The following is a 16,670-nucleotide window of genomic DNA, read 5'->3' on the forward strand; positions in this document are numbered from 1 at the left end:
ATAATATTATAATGTATATTTGGTGTATTTGTTGTGTGGTAAAATAAAAAAACTGACATTTTCTTCTATTTGTTGCAGTATTCGCGGTGCAATGGCACTCGTGCGCGCGGAGCCCATCACCGCCCGGCCTGCCCGAAGCGCGCGAGGCCTACATGAACGGCTCCTCATACATGCGCATGTCTTACACCATCTCTCTGCATGACCACACGGGCATCAGCTTCCGCTCCTGCACTGGTGAGTTCACTAACCAATCAGCGAGGGCTACACAAAAGGTTCTTCTTCTTTCGTATGGTGGATCTAGATCTTCGAGCCAGTCTAGGGCCTCCTGTCGATCTCATCTATTCCTCCGTGGAATGAATGGTGCGGGCATTCGTTGGCAAATGTTTGGTGATCTGCACCGCATCGCATTCACACATCGCTCCAACTATTGTTTAATTACACCGGATGCCCTGGGGGAAAATTTTAACATGAGAATGTCATCTTTGAGGATACTGTGTGAAGGACTTTTTAAAAAATCACCCCCTTAATTAGCGTATTTAGCCGGATATCATATCTGTTACCAAATAAAATTAAAAAAGGTCTATATTATAGCCTCGTACACTCACATTTAAACTACTTGATTGAAATCTGGGGAAATGTATGTGAAACATATATAAATGAACTACAGGTAACACAAAACAAAGTAATCAAAAAGCTATTTCATTTCAAACCTAGAACATCAACAAAAAAATTATATATGGAAACAAAAAAATTAAAACAAAAAAATTACCAAAACGCCTTTTGCATCTAATCCTAGAAAACACTTCCTTGCAAATAGAGTAGTGGATGCTTGGAACAAACTCCCACAACATGTCATCGATGCAACAAATATAAATCAATTCAAAATTGGATTCACATTTGAAGAGAAGAAAGGACTTAGTTCAAACTTAAAACAACTCAATTACTGTCAAACTTGTTGTGAAATCAGATATGAGCGCATCAGCAGAATGCTGCCTGCTCATTACATAATAATAATAATAATAAAACTATTAAAATTAAGATAATTATATGAATATAATAGTCTCCTTAATTACAAAATAAATAATAAACTCATACATACAAATACAGAACTCATTAAAACGTCCCAAGTACACACACACTTTACACGGCAACACGATAAAATACATTTAAACACCATACATACTCATTATGGCAAGCAATCCATTGGTTACGAGGGTAGCAACATATATAATTGCTTCCCAGACGAAATTAAAAATGTAAAAAGTGTAGGCACATTTAAAAAAAAATTGTTCAGTTTTATGCTCAGTCTACAAAACAATGAAAGTGAATAATATCGTTGTGTAATATATTTATGTGTAATGTATTCGTTATTTCTAGTTAAATAAGTGAAAAATGTAATTTTCTTTTATCTAGAATAAAAAAAAAATATAAAATAAAAAAAAGGAGAGAAAGTTCTGGGAAGGAAACGTGGAGGGAGGGGTGGATAGGAATTTGGGGGTCAGTGTGTCCAGGAGTGACAGACATGAATCATCCCTCCCACTGCGGTGCAAAGCAAGGTCGAGAGAGTCCGGCTGGAGAGGTGCAGAGATGTGCAAAATGGGTACCCAAAACCATTTGAAATGCAAAATGGAAATGGGTCAAAAATTTTCCATTTGAAAATGCAAAATGCAAAATGGTTTTTAGAAAAGCATTTCAAATGCAAAATACCTATTTTCAAAATGCATTGAAAATGCAAAATGGTTTCTCAGGTCAAACAATTAAAATAATTATAGAATTTTTAAACAATTTTGTCATTTAATAATGGACATCAATGTAGAACAAACATATTACATGATGGTAAATCCAAAAACACCACGTCTACAGATTATGAAACCACAAAAAATTTTCGCGGGACTAATGTTGCCAACGTAAAAACATAGAAACTGCTATCTAACATTTAATATTACAGCGTCGGCCATGTTCATTATTTGAATCGGTATTTTTGTAATGGTATCACTCAATTGCCAGGTCTCCTACCAGGGAGTAACTTGACAAATGTAAATTATCTCTCATAGTGAGGTTGAGGACTGACTGATATTTGGGGCTTATGAAAAAAAGATGAGTAGAGAAAGTAGGAAGAATGTTGCAAAAAAAACATTTAAAATGGAAAATGCATTGAGAAAAGCATTTAAAATGCAAAATGCAAAATGGTTTTTAAAAAAGCATTTAAAATGCAAAATGGAAAATACCCATTTTGCATTTCCATTTGAAATGGATTTATTTGAAATAAAGCACATCTCTGGAGAGGTGAAAGGGTCTCTCTCAACCTGCCTCAACCGAACGCATCCGCCCTCCAGACCTGGACAAACCTTACCTGTTAAGTTACCTATGGGGTGACCTATGGCAGAGGTGTTGGTTATCCAATGCATTGTGGGAGCACAACGGCCGTAAAGCAACTTATTCCATTGATGGAGGAGCAGAGTTTACGAGGCGGTGAGAACCCAGGCTCTCTCTCATTGGGGTCATATATGAGATGGGTATTTGTCACGTCAGCCGATTGCCACCCAAGTTTCCACCTGTCTTTAGGAAAAAGAGCTCAACCTCCTTTGATCGGTATCCCTTTATACTGTCAGCCATACTCAACTCAAATCTGATAATCAAAATAATATAAACTTCCCAACAACTAAAATCACACAAAATTTTTAATTAAAGCTTTTTCAGTTTTCAGTTATTTAAAAAATATTTAAATTGTCAGGTATTTTTTTTACACAAACCCCACATGGGAGTCTCTCAGGAAAATTATTTCCCTCAAGGTTGGGAATCTAGGGTGTCCAGAAGTGACGGACATATGAATATATCCCTCACACTGTGGTGCAAGTTGATTGGTCGAGAGAGCATTTGGAGAGGTCGAGGGGTCTCCCCAAACCAGTCTCTTCCGATCTGGCACACCACGCAGCTGGTGGGCAGGCACATTGTGAACACACCTCACCCGATGAACCCGGGTACCCCTGCTAAATCACCAAACGTTGCGAACCACTTGGGGTGACCTATGGCAGAGGTGGTGGTTATCCAATAAATGGTTCCCGGGGCTGCGGTACCCAAACCCGCCTCCCGAATTGTAATATGTATAGTTAACACGGACATACATAATATGCCATTTTGAAGAAAACCATCCTGTTTTTCGTCAGGTACACTGTCCAAGCACCCAAGCACTGTTTCAGCTTTCAAAGCCCTATTGATAACTGGGGTTAACATTAATAAAAAAATAATTTCTATCTTCTTCTGATATTATCTTGAAGAAAATTTTTTCCCTACAAATATGTAAAACATAAGCATTTTTGACTTGAAACTTTTTTAGTAAAATTTATGAATATGATTTTATAATAATGTTAAAAAATTAAAATACTTACGTTCTTGTGTGTTTTATGACAACTCAGGACGGTGACAAATCAACACGCTTTTGAAAAGTGATAAAGTCATTAAAACGTGATGAATAAAAACTAACCTAATGCAATCTAATTAACCTTTCTAACCAAGTTTTTTTTTCACCACTTTTCATGAATTTACATAAAAACTAGCCTATAAACCTAATAGCCTATAACCCACTTTTCATGACTTTATATAAAAACTAGCCTATAAACTTAACCTAACGCAATCTAATTAACCTTTCTAACCAAGTTTTTTTTCACCACTTTTCATGACTACATAAAAACTAGCCTATAAACCTAATAGCCTATAAACCTAATAGCCTATAACCCACTTTTCATGACTTTATATAAAAACTAGCCTATAAAACTAGCCTATAAACCTAACCTAACGCAATCTAATTAACCTTTTTAACCAAGTTTTTTTTTTCACTACTTTTCATGATTTTATATCACGAAAGTGTGTTATTTGTCACTGTCCAAAGTTGTTTGGTTATCGTTCAAGCAATAATAACTTGACTCCTCTGGTAAGCAATCGTTGCCAACTCCCCTCTCCCCCACCCTCTCCACCGAAGCATAGGAGGGGAGGTATTAGGGAAGAAGGTAAATGGTATGGTGTATTAAATTGCAGTCCATGTAACATTGCAAACATGGGAATGTGGCCCGGGAAGAAAAAAGGTTGAGTATAGCTGCTTTATGTGATTTTGTTTTCGTATTCCAGGTGGCGAGCTATTCTCCCAGCGCCAGGGCGCTAAGGGCTACTCGATACAGCTGATGGCGCTGGCCGACCACGTGCTGTTCACAGCCAAGTGGCCGGGGCGGCCGCGCGCCGAGGTGCGACTACCGCTGCGGCCGTTGGACAATCGTTGGCACTACGTGGGTCTGGTTTACCGCCCGCCAGAGCTCACGTTGAGCGACGAGAGCGGGCACAGTGTGGTCAGTGGAAACTCTTTACTTACTCTTTCTTCCAAACTTCATACACATGCAATCGCACAGTGCTGCCATCCCATTAAATGACTAGGGACAAAATACAAAATATAGTTAAAATAAATGTAACAAGATGTTTCCTTGGTAAATAGCCTCCATACTTAAAACAAACACAAACAATGTTGATAAAAAAGAAACAACTGATCGAGTTAGCACTTTTCCAACGTATTGTTTCTAATACGCTTGTTCATCGTTATCTTTGATTATTTATGAAAAATATGTCATTGCAAAGGAGCATCATGCATCAGTCATCCAACCTGTCGGATTATAATTTATTTGTGCCACTTTTTATTTTGTTCCTATGCTTGTTTGAGATAGCGGCAAACTACTATATACTTAGGCCACTGCGTTGATAGACACAAGTGGGACACCATAAGCACTTCTACACGTGATAGTTCTACGAATGTTCAAGCGAGCGGGAAATAAATTTATGTCAAAAGACCGCTGAAATATCGGCATTCAAAGTTTCCGTATCAACTGTTGATACAGCCGCGTGTGAGTATGGACTTATTGCCGTAACAACAGTTGATACGGCCGCGTGCAAAGAGTTAATCAGTAATGGCATTTGACAGTCCTTGTCAACTGAAAGTTGCTTCATTTTATCAGTCCCTAGGTCCAGTGATGCACAACCTTTTTAGCCGGAAGGCCAATATATCCATTTTAATTTGTTTGCGGGCATGGTTGACTTTGCTAACATATTTGTATTTTATATGTTATAATAAATTAATCATAGAATTACAAGCAATGCAAAAATTTTCTGTCTCCAAGGGGTCAAACCAGAAAATGCTGTTGATTTTTATCATTCGGAAAGTCAGATTCCAAACAAAATTCTGTCAGGAAACCTTTTATTTAAATGCTTCAAATGATCTCAACAAAGAGTTTTTTTCTGCATTTGAGGTAATTCTAGAATATATAAGAAAGCTTGTTATTTGGAGCGGCTGATTAAAAACTTTGAAGACAGATTAAAGTTTGCCGCCAAACCCTTTTTTAAAACGAAACCGTCAAACATCTTACAGAAATTTTTTGATATTTTATTTTGCCAAGGAGGCTATATGAAAAGTGCGTCACTGCCTTAGATAAAGTTATCAATAAAAATTGTCTTCAAAAATTCACACGAAAATCAAAATTATTGTCAGCTTTAATAGAAACTTTCAATTCCGCCTCATTGAAATTAAAGAAAGTTTGTGATATAAGATTTTAATTTGATTTCGAATATTATGTTATAGGTGGTGGCCAACGCCACATACAATGCGGACATTCTCAACACGCCGGAGTTTGAGAGCGACCAGGCTGTGCTGCAGGTGGGCGGCAGTCAGTTCTCCGGATGCCTGCTGGAAGGGCCGGGCCTGGTCTTCAACACCTCGCTCATGCAGCACTGGAATGTGCAGCTGGGCAAGTGCCCGCTCTCCACTGACAAGTGTAATTATATACATAACTACTTATTAACTATTAACTACTTATTAACTATTAACTACTTATTAACTATTCTCTAGAATACCTCGTTCCAATAATTTACAACATGTTACCATACTCAATAAAAAGCTGTGAATTGACTCACAGAAGGAAATGTATGTTAAAAAAATGGTTATGTGAAAGAATTTTTTTGTATTAATGTAATTATGTGTACATTTTATGTACTTGTTAAAATTGTATATGTATTTAAGAAGTAATTGTTAAAATAACCCGTTGACAAACTGATATCAATCAGTTTAACGGGACTTAATTGTAAAAAATGTATTTTTGAAAGTTGATAAATAAAAAAAATAAAAAAAAAAAAAAACACTCCCTACTCCGAAGGGGGTAATACACTTACCCCAAATGAGAGTTTTGTGCAACATCTAAGTTGTTTGTGTTTCACAACGTTTTCATTGTTTCATTTAATTTTGTTTAATGATTGTCTTATGAGTGAAAATGGGAGATGGGAGATGTTTGGTTAAGTCGGTAGTCAGCAACTAATATCTGAGTGTGGCTTAAGAAGGAAAAAGGAATATTAATTCTTAGTTTGCTGGCACTAATTTTTCGTCAGTTAATTCTATTTTCGTATTAACTTGCTTGTTTTCTGGACACAATGATGTTTTTTTGTAAATTATACAGTCTTACCAGATAATGTGTGTAATATTCATAAAAAAAGTATATCATCTACCACAAGTAGTATCCCCAGATTAACTAGTTATATTCAGAGAAAAGATTTAAGAGGATAAGAGACACGGCCGCTTCACGATTTTATGGGGGACTCTAATGACACCCCTTCGGATCATACTTAATTTTTACCTTATGTACCTAACACCACAACTGTAATATATTACAAAGGTAATGTTATAATAATGCTATGTAGGCTATGCCAGTCTTACAGGGAGGATTCCCGTGTCGAGGCAGACAATTAGTATTATTTAGTAGTAGACTCTTTTGATGCGTTACTTTAATTCGGTGTTTACCTGCAGGTGTGGACAGGAAAGATGTGCTCACGACGCCCCCAGTGGACCACTGCTACCACGAGCCGTGCATGCGCCACGGCGTGTGCCTGTCGCGCGCGGACCGCTACGAGTGCCACTGCGCCGCGCGCTATTCGGGCAACAACTGCCAGATAGACAACGGGCCGCCCTGCAACTCAGACCCCTGCCTCAACGGGGGCCACTGTGAGGAGACCAAGCAGGGGGACTACGTGTGTACCTGCTCCCAAGGATACTACGGTTACATATCACTTATTATCTCAGCGCGCACGGCGTGTGAGACCTGACTTACAATATGATGTAGATTTTCTCAGCAGATGTTTAATTGATTGATGTGTTGCAGGCACCAACTGCGAGTACGAAGTGCACCCCATGTGCACCCCCAACCCATGTCACAACAACGGCACCTGTCGAGTGCCGGCAAGTGCCGATAGCTACCAGTGCACCTGCGCTATAGGTGACTATCCTCTTTAATACAATATATACAGTGAAACTCGTTTCAGAAGTTCCATTAGTTCACGCTTGAGAAGGTTGGTTTTTTAAGTCCCTTCCAATACATCATCATAAAGGTGAGCTAATTGCCAAACGGTAATTTCTGCCAATCAACCAACCCAGGTTTTATAGATGTCTTTGTGTGTGTAAGAAAATTAAATGGATGTGAAGCATTTTGCTGGTTGCAATAGAAGTTGTACAAAGTAACAGTGGTATTAACAAACCTTTCCAGGCTTCACGGGTGCCAATTGTGAGGTGAACATCGACGACTGCCTGACGGCCCCACAGCCCGCTTGCCAGAATGGAGGCTTCTGTCAGGACTCCCTCAATAACTACACCTGTATATGCACCAACACAGGTAATAAATATCATCCTGGTACCACTAATACAATATCTCATTTTATAGCCGTGTCAGCTTTGCAATTCAAACCCCAAAATCGAACTACAGTTTTACAATATTGAAAACCTACCTACCTACCAACTGCGTGTTGGGCCAGATCGGGACTTTTGACCTCTCCAGCCGGGCTCTCTTGACCCATCGCTTTGCACCATGGAGGGACTCACACGTCCAATACTCCTGGACACACTGGCTTCCAGATTCCTACCCACCTCTCATGCATTTTTCTTTCCCAGAACTTCCTTTCCTTAAAAAGACCCTCCATACTGAAAATAGTTTCCTCAAAAATTAATATAAAAGCGCCCTACTTTTTTTGGGATTGTGCAATTCGTGTCATTGTCAGATTTCTCAAAATTAAATAAAATGCTTCCAGGTTATTCGGGAGCACGGTGTGAGATCAACATTAACGAGTGCGAACTACAGCCCGGGCCGTGCCTGAACCACGGAGTGTGCTTCGACACGTATGGCGGGTACGTCTGCCACTGTCAAGCCGGATACTCGGGCAACAATTGCCAACAAGTGGGTGCACTTCTTTCTAGTATTCATCTTAATCTAGGTTAATCGCAGCACAGTGCAAGATGAACATCAGCTCGGACTGTGCCTGTATGTCAAACCGGTTACTAATGCAATAATTTCCATCAAGAGAGTGCCCTTCTGTCTAGTATTCCTCTAAAACGCAGCATAGTAAGAGATCAGCATCAGCTCATCTAGAAGTGTGCTTGTATGTAATTATATACATCTGTCACTGTCAATCAGCATACTCTGACAACAATTAAGTGTCCTTCTGTCCAGCATTCATTTAAATCTGAATCTTCAAGTTTTAATGAAGGTCTAACTAATATTGGGTGCTTTTACAATTTCGCACAGCGCGGTAACAGCACGGCACGGCTTGACGCGATGATATAACAGGAAAGTATGGGTTTGTTTGTTTTAACTATCCTCTCGCGGTAACTCTGTCTGATGCCAACAAAACATGACGTTGCCATAGTTCACCTCGCTCCCAGTAAAACTGTGATGGTAATTTTGAGAGTGTAGTGTGTAGACAAGGATAATTTGACACGTGAGGTAGGGTTACCAGTTGCCGTCCGTCCTGATATATTTAGACTATCACCTTTATCGAGCCTTCTGTCCCGACAAAACCTAAAAAAGTCCTGTCAAAACCTATTTAAAACTGCACAATGCAGCAATGCTAAAATAAATTAGAAGCAATGTTAGTGGTTTCCATAAATTATGTGGTTGAAAAAAACCAACTGGGTTTTGGTGGCGCAATTTTTTGGCTCTGATTAGTTACAAGTGTTAACTTAACTGTAAATGTAGTAATATGTTAACTCTTGGTGATACTTGCTTACTTAACCGCCCGGACTTGCTACTAATAAAAGTGTTAATCAGCCTATAAGCGGGAGAGACCGACTTTGAGTCATGGTCCAAACCATTTTTTTTCCTTCCTAAAATGTTGTTAAAATTAATATATTGAGGATGGTTTGGATAGTTCATATTCAAGTTCTGTTAAAGTCCTATTCAAGTTCTGTGAAAAAATAGGCCCATGATGATATAATAACAGAACTTTAATTTTAACTTTGAAACTTGATGAATTGCTCAAATTCTTTGAAACAACCTGCTGTTTAATTTACTTCCTTAATAGTAAATATTTGAATTCCAGAACCAGAATGAGTGCCTCTCGTCTCCGTGCCAGAACGGCGGCAGCTGCTCCGACCTGGTGGGCTCCTTCCACTGTCAGTGCGGCTCGGGCTGGGCAGGCCCCCGGTGCGCCCAGCGCCGGAGCGTGCGCTGTGCTGACTGTCCCCCGCACTCGGCCTGCCAGACTGACAGGGGTCAATGTGTGTGTCAGCCTCCTTATACAGGTGAGACTATACCACTTGACATATCATTCAGACCAGGTGGGCCCCTTCCACTGCTATTGCAGCTTGACTAAAAATGATCAGTTAACCATGAACAAATGGCGTACGCATTTGGCGTGTATCACAGCGGCGGTTCTTTACAGGGGGACAGTGGGGACAGTCTCCGCTAGATATTCCCAAACTTACTTAAATATAGTCGATGCTTTGTCTGCACTACAAAGAATGAATTCTTTTAACATACAAGCGATTAACATTTGCAGAAATATAATTTAAAAATTTATTCTAGATCATTTTTTAGCAACAGGCGTCTGCTCCGCGCCATGTGTTGATTATCTTGAATGTTGAAGGTTACTAGCGACGACCAGCATGTAGCAACGCAAGTCCTTTGATGCATTTCTCAGTGTGCAGAACCTACTGCGCACGTGGGGATATTCCACTGTGTCCATCTAGCATTTGGGTACATTCCTTACTTTTCTTTCTCGATCATAGGCAGTACTTTAAACTGCGCATGCGCATTTGTATGTGAATTTCAATTCGCTGGGTGTCAGATCATTATATCCCCTCGTCACATAGTTTCGGGCAGGAATCGCATGTGTTCAAATTAAGTTTGATGATAATCTTGCTTTTAGGAGATATTTCTTTATTTTTATTATTCTGTCTTATAAATTGGTATATTCAGGTATATCAGGGCCTATGTCATCTTTTGGTATGCTGTGTGGAGGGTCTTTTTAAATGAAAGGAAGGAGAGGAAGTTCTGGGAAGGTAAAGGGTATGAGGGTTGGGTAGGAATCTAGGGATCAGTGTGTCCAGGAGTGACTGACATATGGATTTATGTGATGGGTCGAGAGACCCATAATAGTCTCAGGGTAGTGAGATTTCAGTTACACAAAAAAAGTCAACCCCACCATCGAAAAAATGCTCGAGCTGCCACTGATCACAGCTGTTTACCGGTGCAAAAAGGTATCAATGACACTAGATTTTCAGATACCAGTAGAACAGATGCAGCTTTCCCGCCTACTGTTGTAAAAATGCCCGAGCTGCCACTGATCACAGCTGTTCACCGGTGGGAAAAGGTAGAACAGATGACACTAGATTTTCAGATACCGGTAGAATAGATGCAGCATTCCCGCCTACTGTTATAACAATCGCCAATTTCTGCACAGGGTCAAGAGTTTAATATATTAATGGAGGTTTTAATTCACAGGAACTCCACCAAACTGCACCATAGCTTCTATCATAGAGTGCACCACCAACCCGTGCCTGAACGGGGGCACCTGCGCCTACAACAATGTGTTTGATTCCTTCAACTGTTCCTGCCCAGCTGGCTTCACTGGTAAGTCAAACTTTGGGACATGATCTGTTATCGTTATGATTATTCATCACTTGTAACAGGGGTTTCCCACACTTTGTATAAAGACATCTCGTACAAAGCCACTTTTGTGTTGCAGTCAATTCTACATATATATATACGGTATGCAAGATTTTTACTTCGTGCCCAGCACTTTTATTACTTTAATTTACTGTTTACAGAACAACAGAAATTTCCCTTCCACTTTTTGTAAAAAACTAAACTTTCCATTTAACCTGTAAATCCACTGAAGTCGTGCAACACTTGCGTCATCCCTTGATATGTAAATGCGCATTAGTGTTGTACAAGGGATGGGTGGAACAATTCTGTTTTGCACACTAAATGAAATAAACTATCAAATATCTAGAAGCACACATACTTTTATAAGTATTATGTACCGTTATTATTTTAAGTTCGATCTCGTGTATGTTTTTGCCTTTAAGAGCGTGCTCTAAAACCGTCCTATGACTGCAAAGCAATATTGATATCAAAACTCAATCTTTGAAGTCAGTTCACGAGTGACATACTGTTTTGTATGGCGGAACAAAATAAATAAAATCAGAAACTTTGAATGAATTACAGTGAAAGTCTAGAGTGTCTTTAAATGCTTTGGGTGGTTCTTTATCTTATTTACTCTGAGATTACGGAAGGATTTTTAGTAAAACTGTCTTTATAGGTGCAGATAGAGTAGATATGAAAGCATTTTTTTAACATTTTACCCAAAGTTTTCGTTTCTCGTAACTTTAGACATTTTCCTAACTACCTGTATAGAATTCGTTGATAAATTATTTGTAGTATTGCTTGTACTAGAATGGTGTAAAGTGACGTTTAGCGGCTTATTTTAGAACCCGTCCTTAATAGCCACTTATTCCGGTATATTATCTTTTTCTTCGTTTCCTCTTAGTTTTTTTTTATTTGGGCTAGCCACTTCTACACTACCTTTTTATTCTGTTTATTTACACACAATTTGGCTTTGGTCTTGATATATTTTGACAAACTGTGGATTGCATTAATGTTTGACATCTTATCTGCCAAGGTTCTATCCTATATTTGACATTAGTAGCTTCCATTGAAAGAACAATGTGTTGGGCTTACTGTAAATTCACAAAATCAAGATGTGAAATGTTTTCATTCATAATTTTCAGCTTTCTATGTAGACGCTTTATTCAGTTTATGCTTTGGTTTTAAATATTACATTTGGCATGTTATGTTCATGAAATGCTTTTTATGTTAAATAAACATTGGTAAGATATATATTTTTGCAATGCAATATTATTATTGGGATTATATTATTCAATTTCTACGAGTGCAAGTTTTGTACCTACTTTTTTAATGCTTATGTTTTTAGAATGAAATTTACGATTTTGTTTCCTAAAATTATTTTTTGTTTGAAATGAATTTATGTTTTGTAAAATGATGCCAGAGCGGTGACGCATTTATCGTGAAAATAATATTTCAAGACCTAACTGAGTGCATTTTGAAGATTTGTTCAAAAACTAAAAAGTAACTAACCGTCACACCGTTTAGGCAAAGTAGGCAGATGCGGTAACCATTACACTTACATCATCAGCCTTTTTAACACGGTCAATACAAAGTTTTACCACACATACGCCTCAGCGATCTCTTGGAGTATTTTCTCCATAAATGCGCCACTGTGCACCTCTGTGGATGTTGGGCATGTAGCGTGTTGCTTGTTGTTTGTGTCGACGTGTAGGTGTTTATTGCGAGCAAGCCGTGATGCCCATGTCCCTGTCTGAAGCATTTGGACGCAGTAGTGCCGTGTGCGCGCGTTTGCCGTGCAAACATGCATCGTCGTGTACGCAATACGTAAGTAGACCATGGGTATAAGCTATTAACGATAAATATTAGCGTACCTTATGCGGGAAAGGTAGATTTACCCATTCATTCAGTTGACTGCTTAACAGCGGGTCGTTAGTTCGGCCTGTCGTACTTTAAGTACAATGGGTAATAAATCATTAAATTTATGGCACTGGAGATGTGGCAAATTTTTTTATGATTTGGCACAAGTGAAAACAATAATCATTTGTAATATAATACAGTGTTTTACGGTAACTTAAAACATGACTGTAATACCCAACACTGACTTTAATTTCTGTTTTAGTCGTTTTACAAAGTATTCTTTAATTTTAGATAATTCCCTCATAGCTTAGGTGCGGAGAGTACTAATTGGAAAAAATTTCATAAAAATATATTATGCATTATTTTCAAAGATATAGTGGTTTAAAATAAAATCATTTTATTTCAAACTGTGCAATTGTTTTCGCCCGCTGTATGTTGCCATCACCGTGGAAAATGCCCGCATAAAGTGTGTTAACCTCTCGGACAAAGACTATTATTTACTTTGTGTTCCTTTGCGAACTATCAAAACGTGAAAATTTATGTGATATTTACGAGTTTTGTTAAAAGCTTCATAACTCACGTTTTGGGAAACGTAGCCTCATTCTAAAAGATGTTTTGGAAAGATTATGAAATTCACTATCGTATTGTCGTATTGTTATACGTAAATATTTGCGTTTCTAAATATACATTTTCTGAAAACGTCAAAAATATGTAAAAATCGCTGACCATTATTTCAAAGCTGTGAAAAATGTACTTTTTTCTGAGTATCATAAAGAAATAACACTTTATATATTGAAGAAATATAATTAAAAACTATTAGTCACCTCAAAATATTAACCGTCCAAACTAAAATATTTTTAATAAATTATTTAGAAACGCAATAAATTATGAACGAACAAGATGACAGATCCAATCGACTTAGATAATGCACCTCTACATTCCATAGATATTCTTGAATACAGACGCGTAGCGTTATTCATTATCGATACTCTGTTTTTTAAATCATGGCAATCCGTATACTAGTGATGGAAATAAATCGATTTTTGTAAAATCTCGTGCGTTTACGTGAAAAGACGTTCTAATATCTTGACCGCTATTATCATATTTACGTCTTTTGACGTTCTAATGTTCTGAGTGGTTAATATGATTATGAAATGTTCAAAAACTTTGACACAAATGTACTTGGTGGGTTTGATTCCCTTTATCCAGACTTCAAGTGTTCTATTTTCTCTTAATTGAAGAAAGAAACAGTTTTTATTTGAATTTTATAAATTAAGTGATTTCATTCAATACGGTTAAAAGATGCTTAGATTGGTAAATTTTTTTTTTATTTTTATGATTATTTGTTGTGCTACTTATTGTTTTTTTTTTGTCATGGCATGTTAATTTAATAGAAAAAAATTATTGTACTAGTGATTCTAATATATCATTCTTGTTTATTCTAATTACATTTAAAAACATGATTTCATTTAGTTGATCATTCTGTGCTGTATCCGAATAATCTAAAAAGTAATCAATAAAATTCATTACTTTGAAATAATAATTTTGTTTCTGGGTAGCAGTTTATGAAAATTATTATTAATAAAAATAAATATGTAAAACTTTATAATTCCTGCAGGGTGATTCCGTATCTATTGCATTATATCGTTAAATCAGTCGCATGTAATGTACAAAACATGGAGTTCTGATGAAGATTGATCGAACGAGGATCAAGACACCAAAGAAGTTCTGATGATGTAATTACATGTAACAGATTTAACGCCGATTTAGAAAACGCAAAAGATACAGAATAACCCCCCTGCTGTATTTGAATGTAAAATTATTAATCTGGTCCTGCCATTTTCCTGTTGTAACTTCGCTTAAGAAAAATAAGGATAGGTTACAACTAAGTTATCAGCGGTATGTTTAATAACACTTATTTATGCTTTGTAACTTATTGTGTGTTTTTGATTTCTTTTTCATGCACGCTCAATCGATAAAACAAACAAAATCGTAATTTGCTGCACAAACACCACTGGATTTGTTGTTTTACGCACTGTTAAACATTTTAATGGAAATACTCAAATACGCCGACAAAACACAATCAAAATTAATCAACAAAATGGATACCTTTGTGTGAAAAATCTATTTTTAAATATTTTTTCATTCCACTGAAAAAAATGTTGCCGTATTAAAAAAATGTTGCCACATTGGAAAAACATTTATTACCATAAAAAAATATTTGTATGGCTATTGAATTAAAAAAATGTATAGCCCGGAGGCTTTTATTGCAATTGTGAACCCGGCTGGACCGGTATCACTTGTGAGACGGATATAAACGAGTGCCTCTCCGAGCCTTGCCAAAATGGCGCCGAGTGCACGCAGCTAGTCAACAATTTCCACTGCCACTGCCCGCCTGGATTTACTGGTGAGTACCTTCCTGTTGTTTTTTATGCTTTGTTTTTGAGGTCTATACTACACATTAATTATGGATTTTTTTTACTATGATGATTTTTGTTTCATCTAGTATAATTTGGGGAATTTTAATGTCTATTTAACAAGAGCAATGAATCTCTTAATTTGACATTTTATACTTTTTAGCGGGGTACAAAACAGAATTCATATAATGAATGGACAAACATAGTGGGTTTGAAGGTTAATGGAATAGTTCTGCCGATAGAACAGTCGTCCAAACTAAGATTTTTTTTCTTAACCCCTCCGACTTTTCGCGAACTTGAAGCTAAGATGTCTTTACCGAAATGTCAATTTCACGAAAACGTTGTGTTATTACCGCCTCACAATCAAAGCTCTATAAATGAAACATTACTGAACGGAGCCGAATAGTAAAAACTGTTTTAGAAAGGTTACAAAATAGGCTTTCAAATTGTTGTATCATAAATAAATATTAACATTTATAAATATTTAAATTTAGAATGGAAACATGAAAAAATTGTAAAAATGACTCACCTGTAATGTTTTATGTAAAAACGATACTAAAATCACGGATAATGTTAAAAAAAAACACTTATTTCATCGTACAAATGTACAATAAACAATTCTGTCACTTCACTTTTTGACCATTTCATACAAAATATATTTTTAAAAAAATAATTAAACTTGCGAGGCGGGTCGGCACGTCAAACGGCTTTCTTGGCGTCGTTTTACGATTTGGCGGGTAAAATTTGCTTCCACTGAGTAGGTCTTTTTACGGGTTTCTATGGATAACTTTGAATAGAGATGTGAAGCTTCATTCAATACGAATATTCTACTTTTTGTTTTAGGGATGTCACTAGAAGAATAACGGAGTTATGACGATTTTTGTGGAAACACACGCGTTGACGTGTAAATACGCTTATTGTACTTGACTGATATCGTTATTTTATCGTGTATATCTGCTTACGTTGCTGACCGGTTAATATTGTTTCAATATTTAATATCCTGATAACTGTTTTTGGGTAAATTATAAACTCAAGCCTTTCATGCAGTTAAAATTATCTGCAACACATTGTTTCAGTATAATAAACAAACAATATTAGTGTGAGACAGAGATTACATGACAACACATCACACTCAAAACAATTCTCCTATTTTCCAATACATACATAATATATAGAAATTTTTTGACGCAGGTTTTTTTTTTTTTACACAGGAACGTATCCCAAAGATTCGGATTAATAGTAAAAAATAAAAACCCACAGGAAATTATGGAAATAAAACATTTATATATATGCGTGTAGTTGTGATTTATTTTTGGGGTATTATGCTATATTCTTCTTTAGCTAACATTTCGGACATCATTACATTGTCCATCATCAATGTGTAATACACGTTTGCCCTGATGATGGACACTGTAATGCTTTCCTAAAATTTGGTTAAAGAAGGAACTAGCATACA

The 16,670-nt window shown here is 37.0% G+C and overlaps 1 protein-coding gene across 1 annotated transcript in view; it reads left to right on the top strand.

Moving 5' to 3' along the window:
• The window catches only part of crb (cell polarity complex component crumbs), a 135,790-nt gene that overhangs the window by 75,671 nt on the left and 43,449 nt on the right, over positions 1–16,670 (top strand). The window contains exons 2-12 of the mRNA XM_089643311.1: positions 79–234; positions 4,126–4,340; positions 5,618–5,810; positions 6,833–7,081; positions 7,185–7,298; positions 7,566–7,691; positions 8,104–8,249; positions 9,391–9,592; positions 10,794–10,922; positions 12,652–12,764; positions 15,051–15,204. Of these exons, the coding sequence (XP_089499437.1) occupies positions 79–234; positions 4,126–4,340; positions 5,618–5,810; positions 6,833–7,081; positions 7,185–7,298; positions 7,566–7,691; positions 8,104–8,249; positions 9,391–9,592; positions 10,794–10,922; positions 12,652–12,764; positions 15,051–15,204 (1,797 nt within the window). The remainder of the gene's footprint in view (positions 1–78; positions 235–4,125; positions 4,341–5,617; positions 5,811–6,832; positions 7,082–7,184; positions 7,299–7,565; positions 7,692–8,103; positions 8,250–9,390; positions 9,593–10,793; positions 10,923–12,651; positions 12,765–15,050; positions 15,205–16,670) is intronic.

Source organism: Hesperophylax consimilis, chromosome 19, assembly GCF_061612785.1.
Source record: "Hesperophylax consimilis isolate HC1 chromosome 19, BYU_Hcon_1.0, whole genome shotgun sequence".
Taxonomy (NCBI): domain Eukaryota; kingdom Metazoa; phylum Arthropoda; class Insecta; order Trichoptera; family Limnephilidae; genus Hesperophylax; species Hesperophylax consimilis.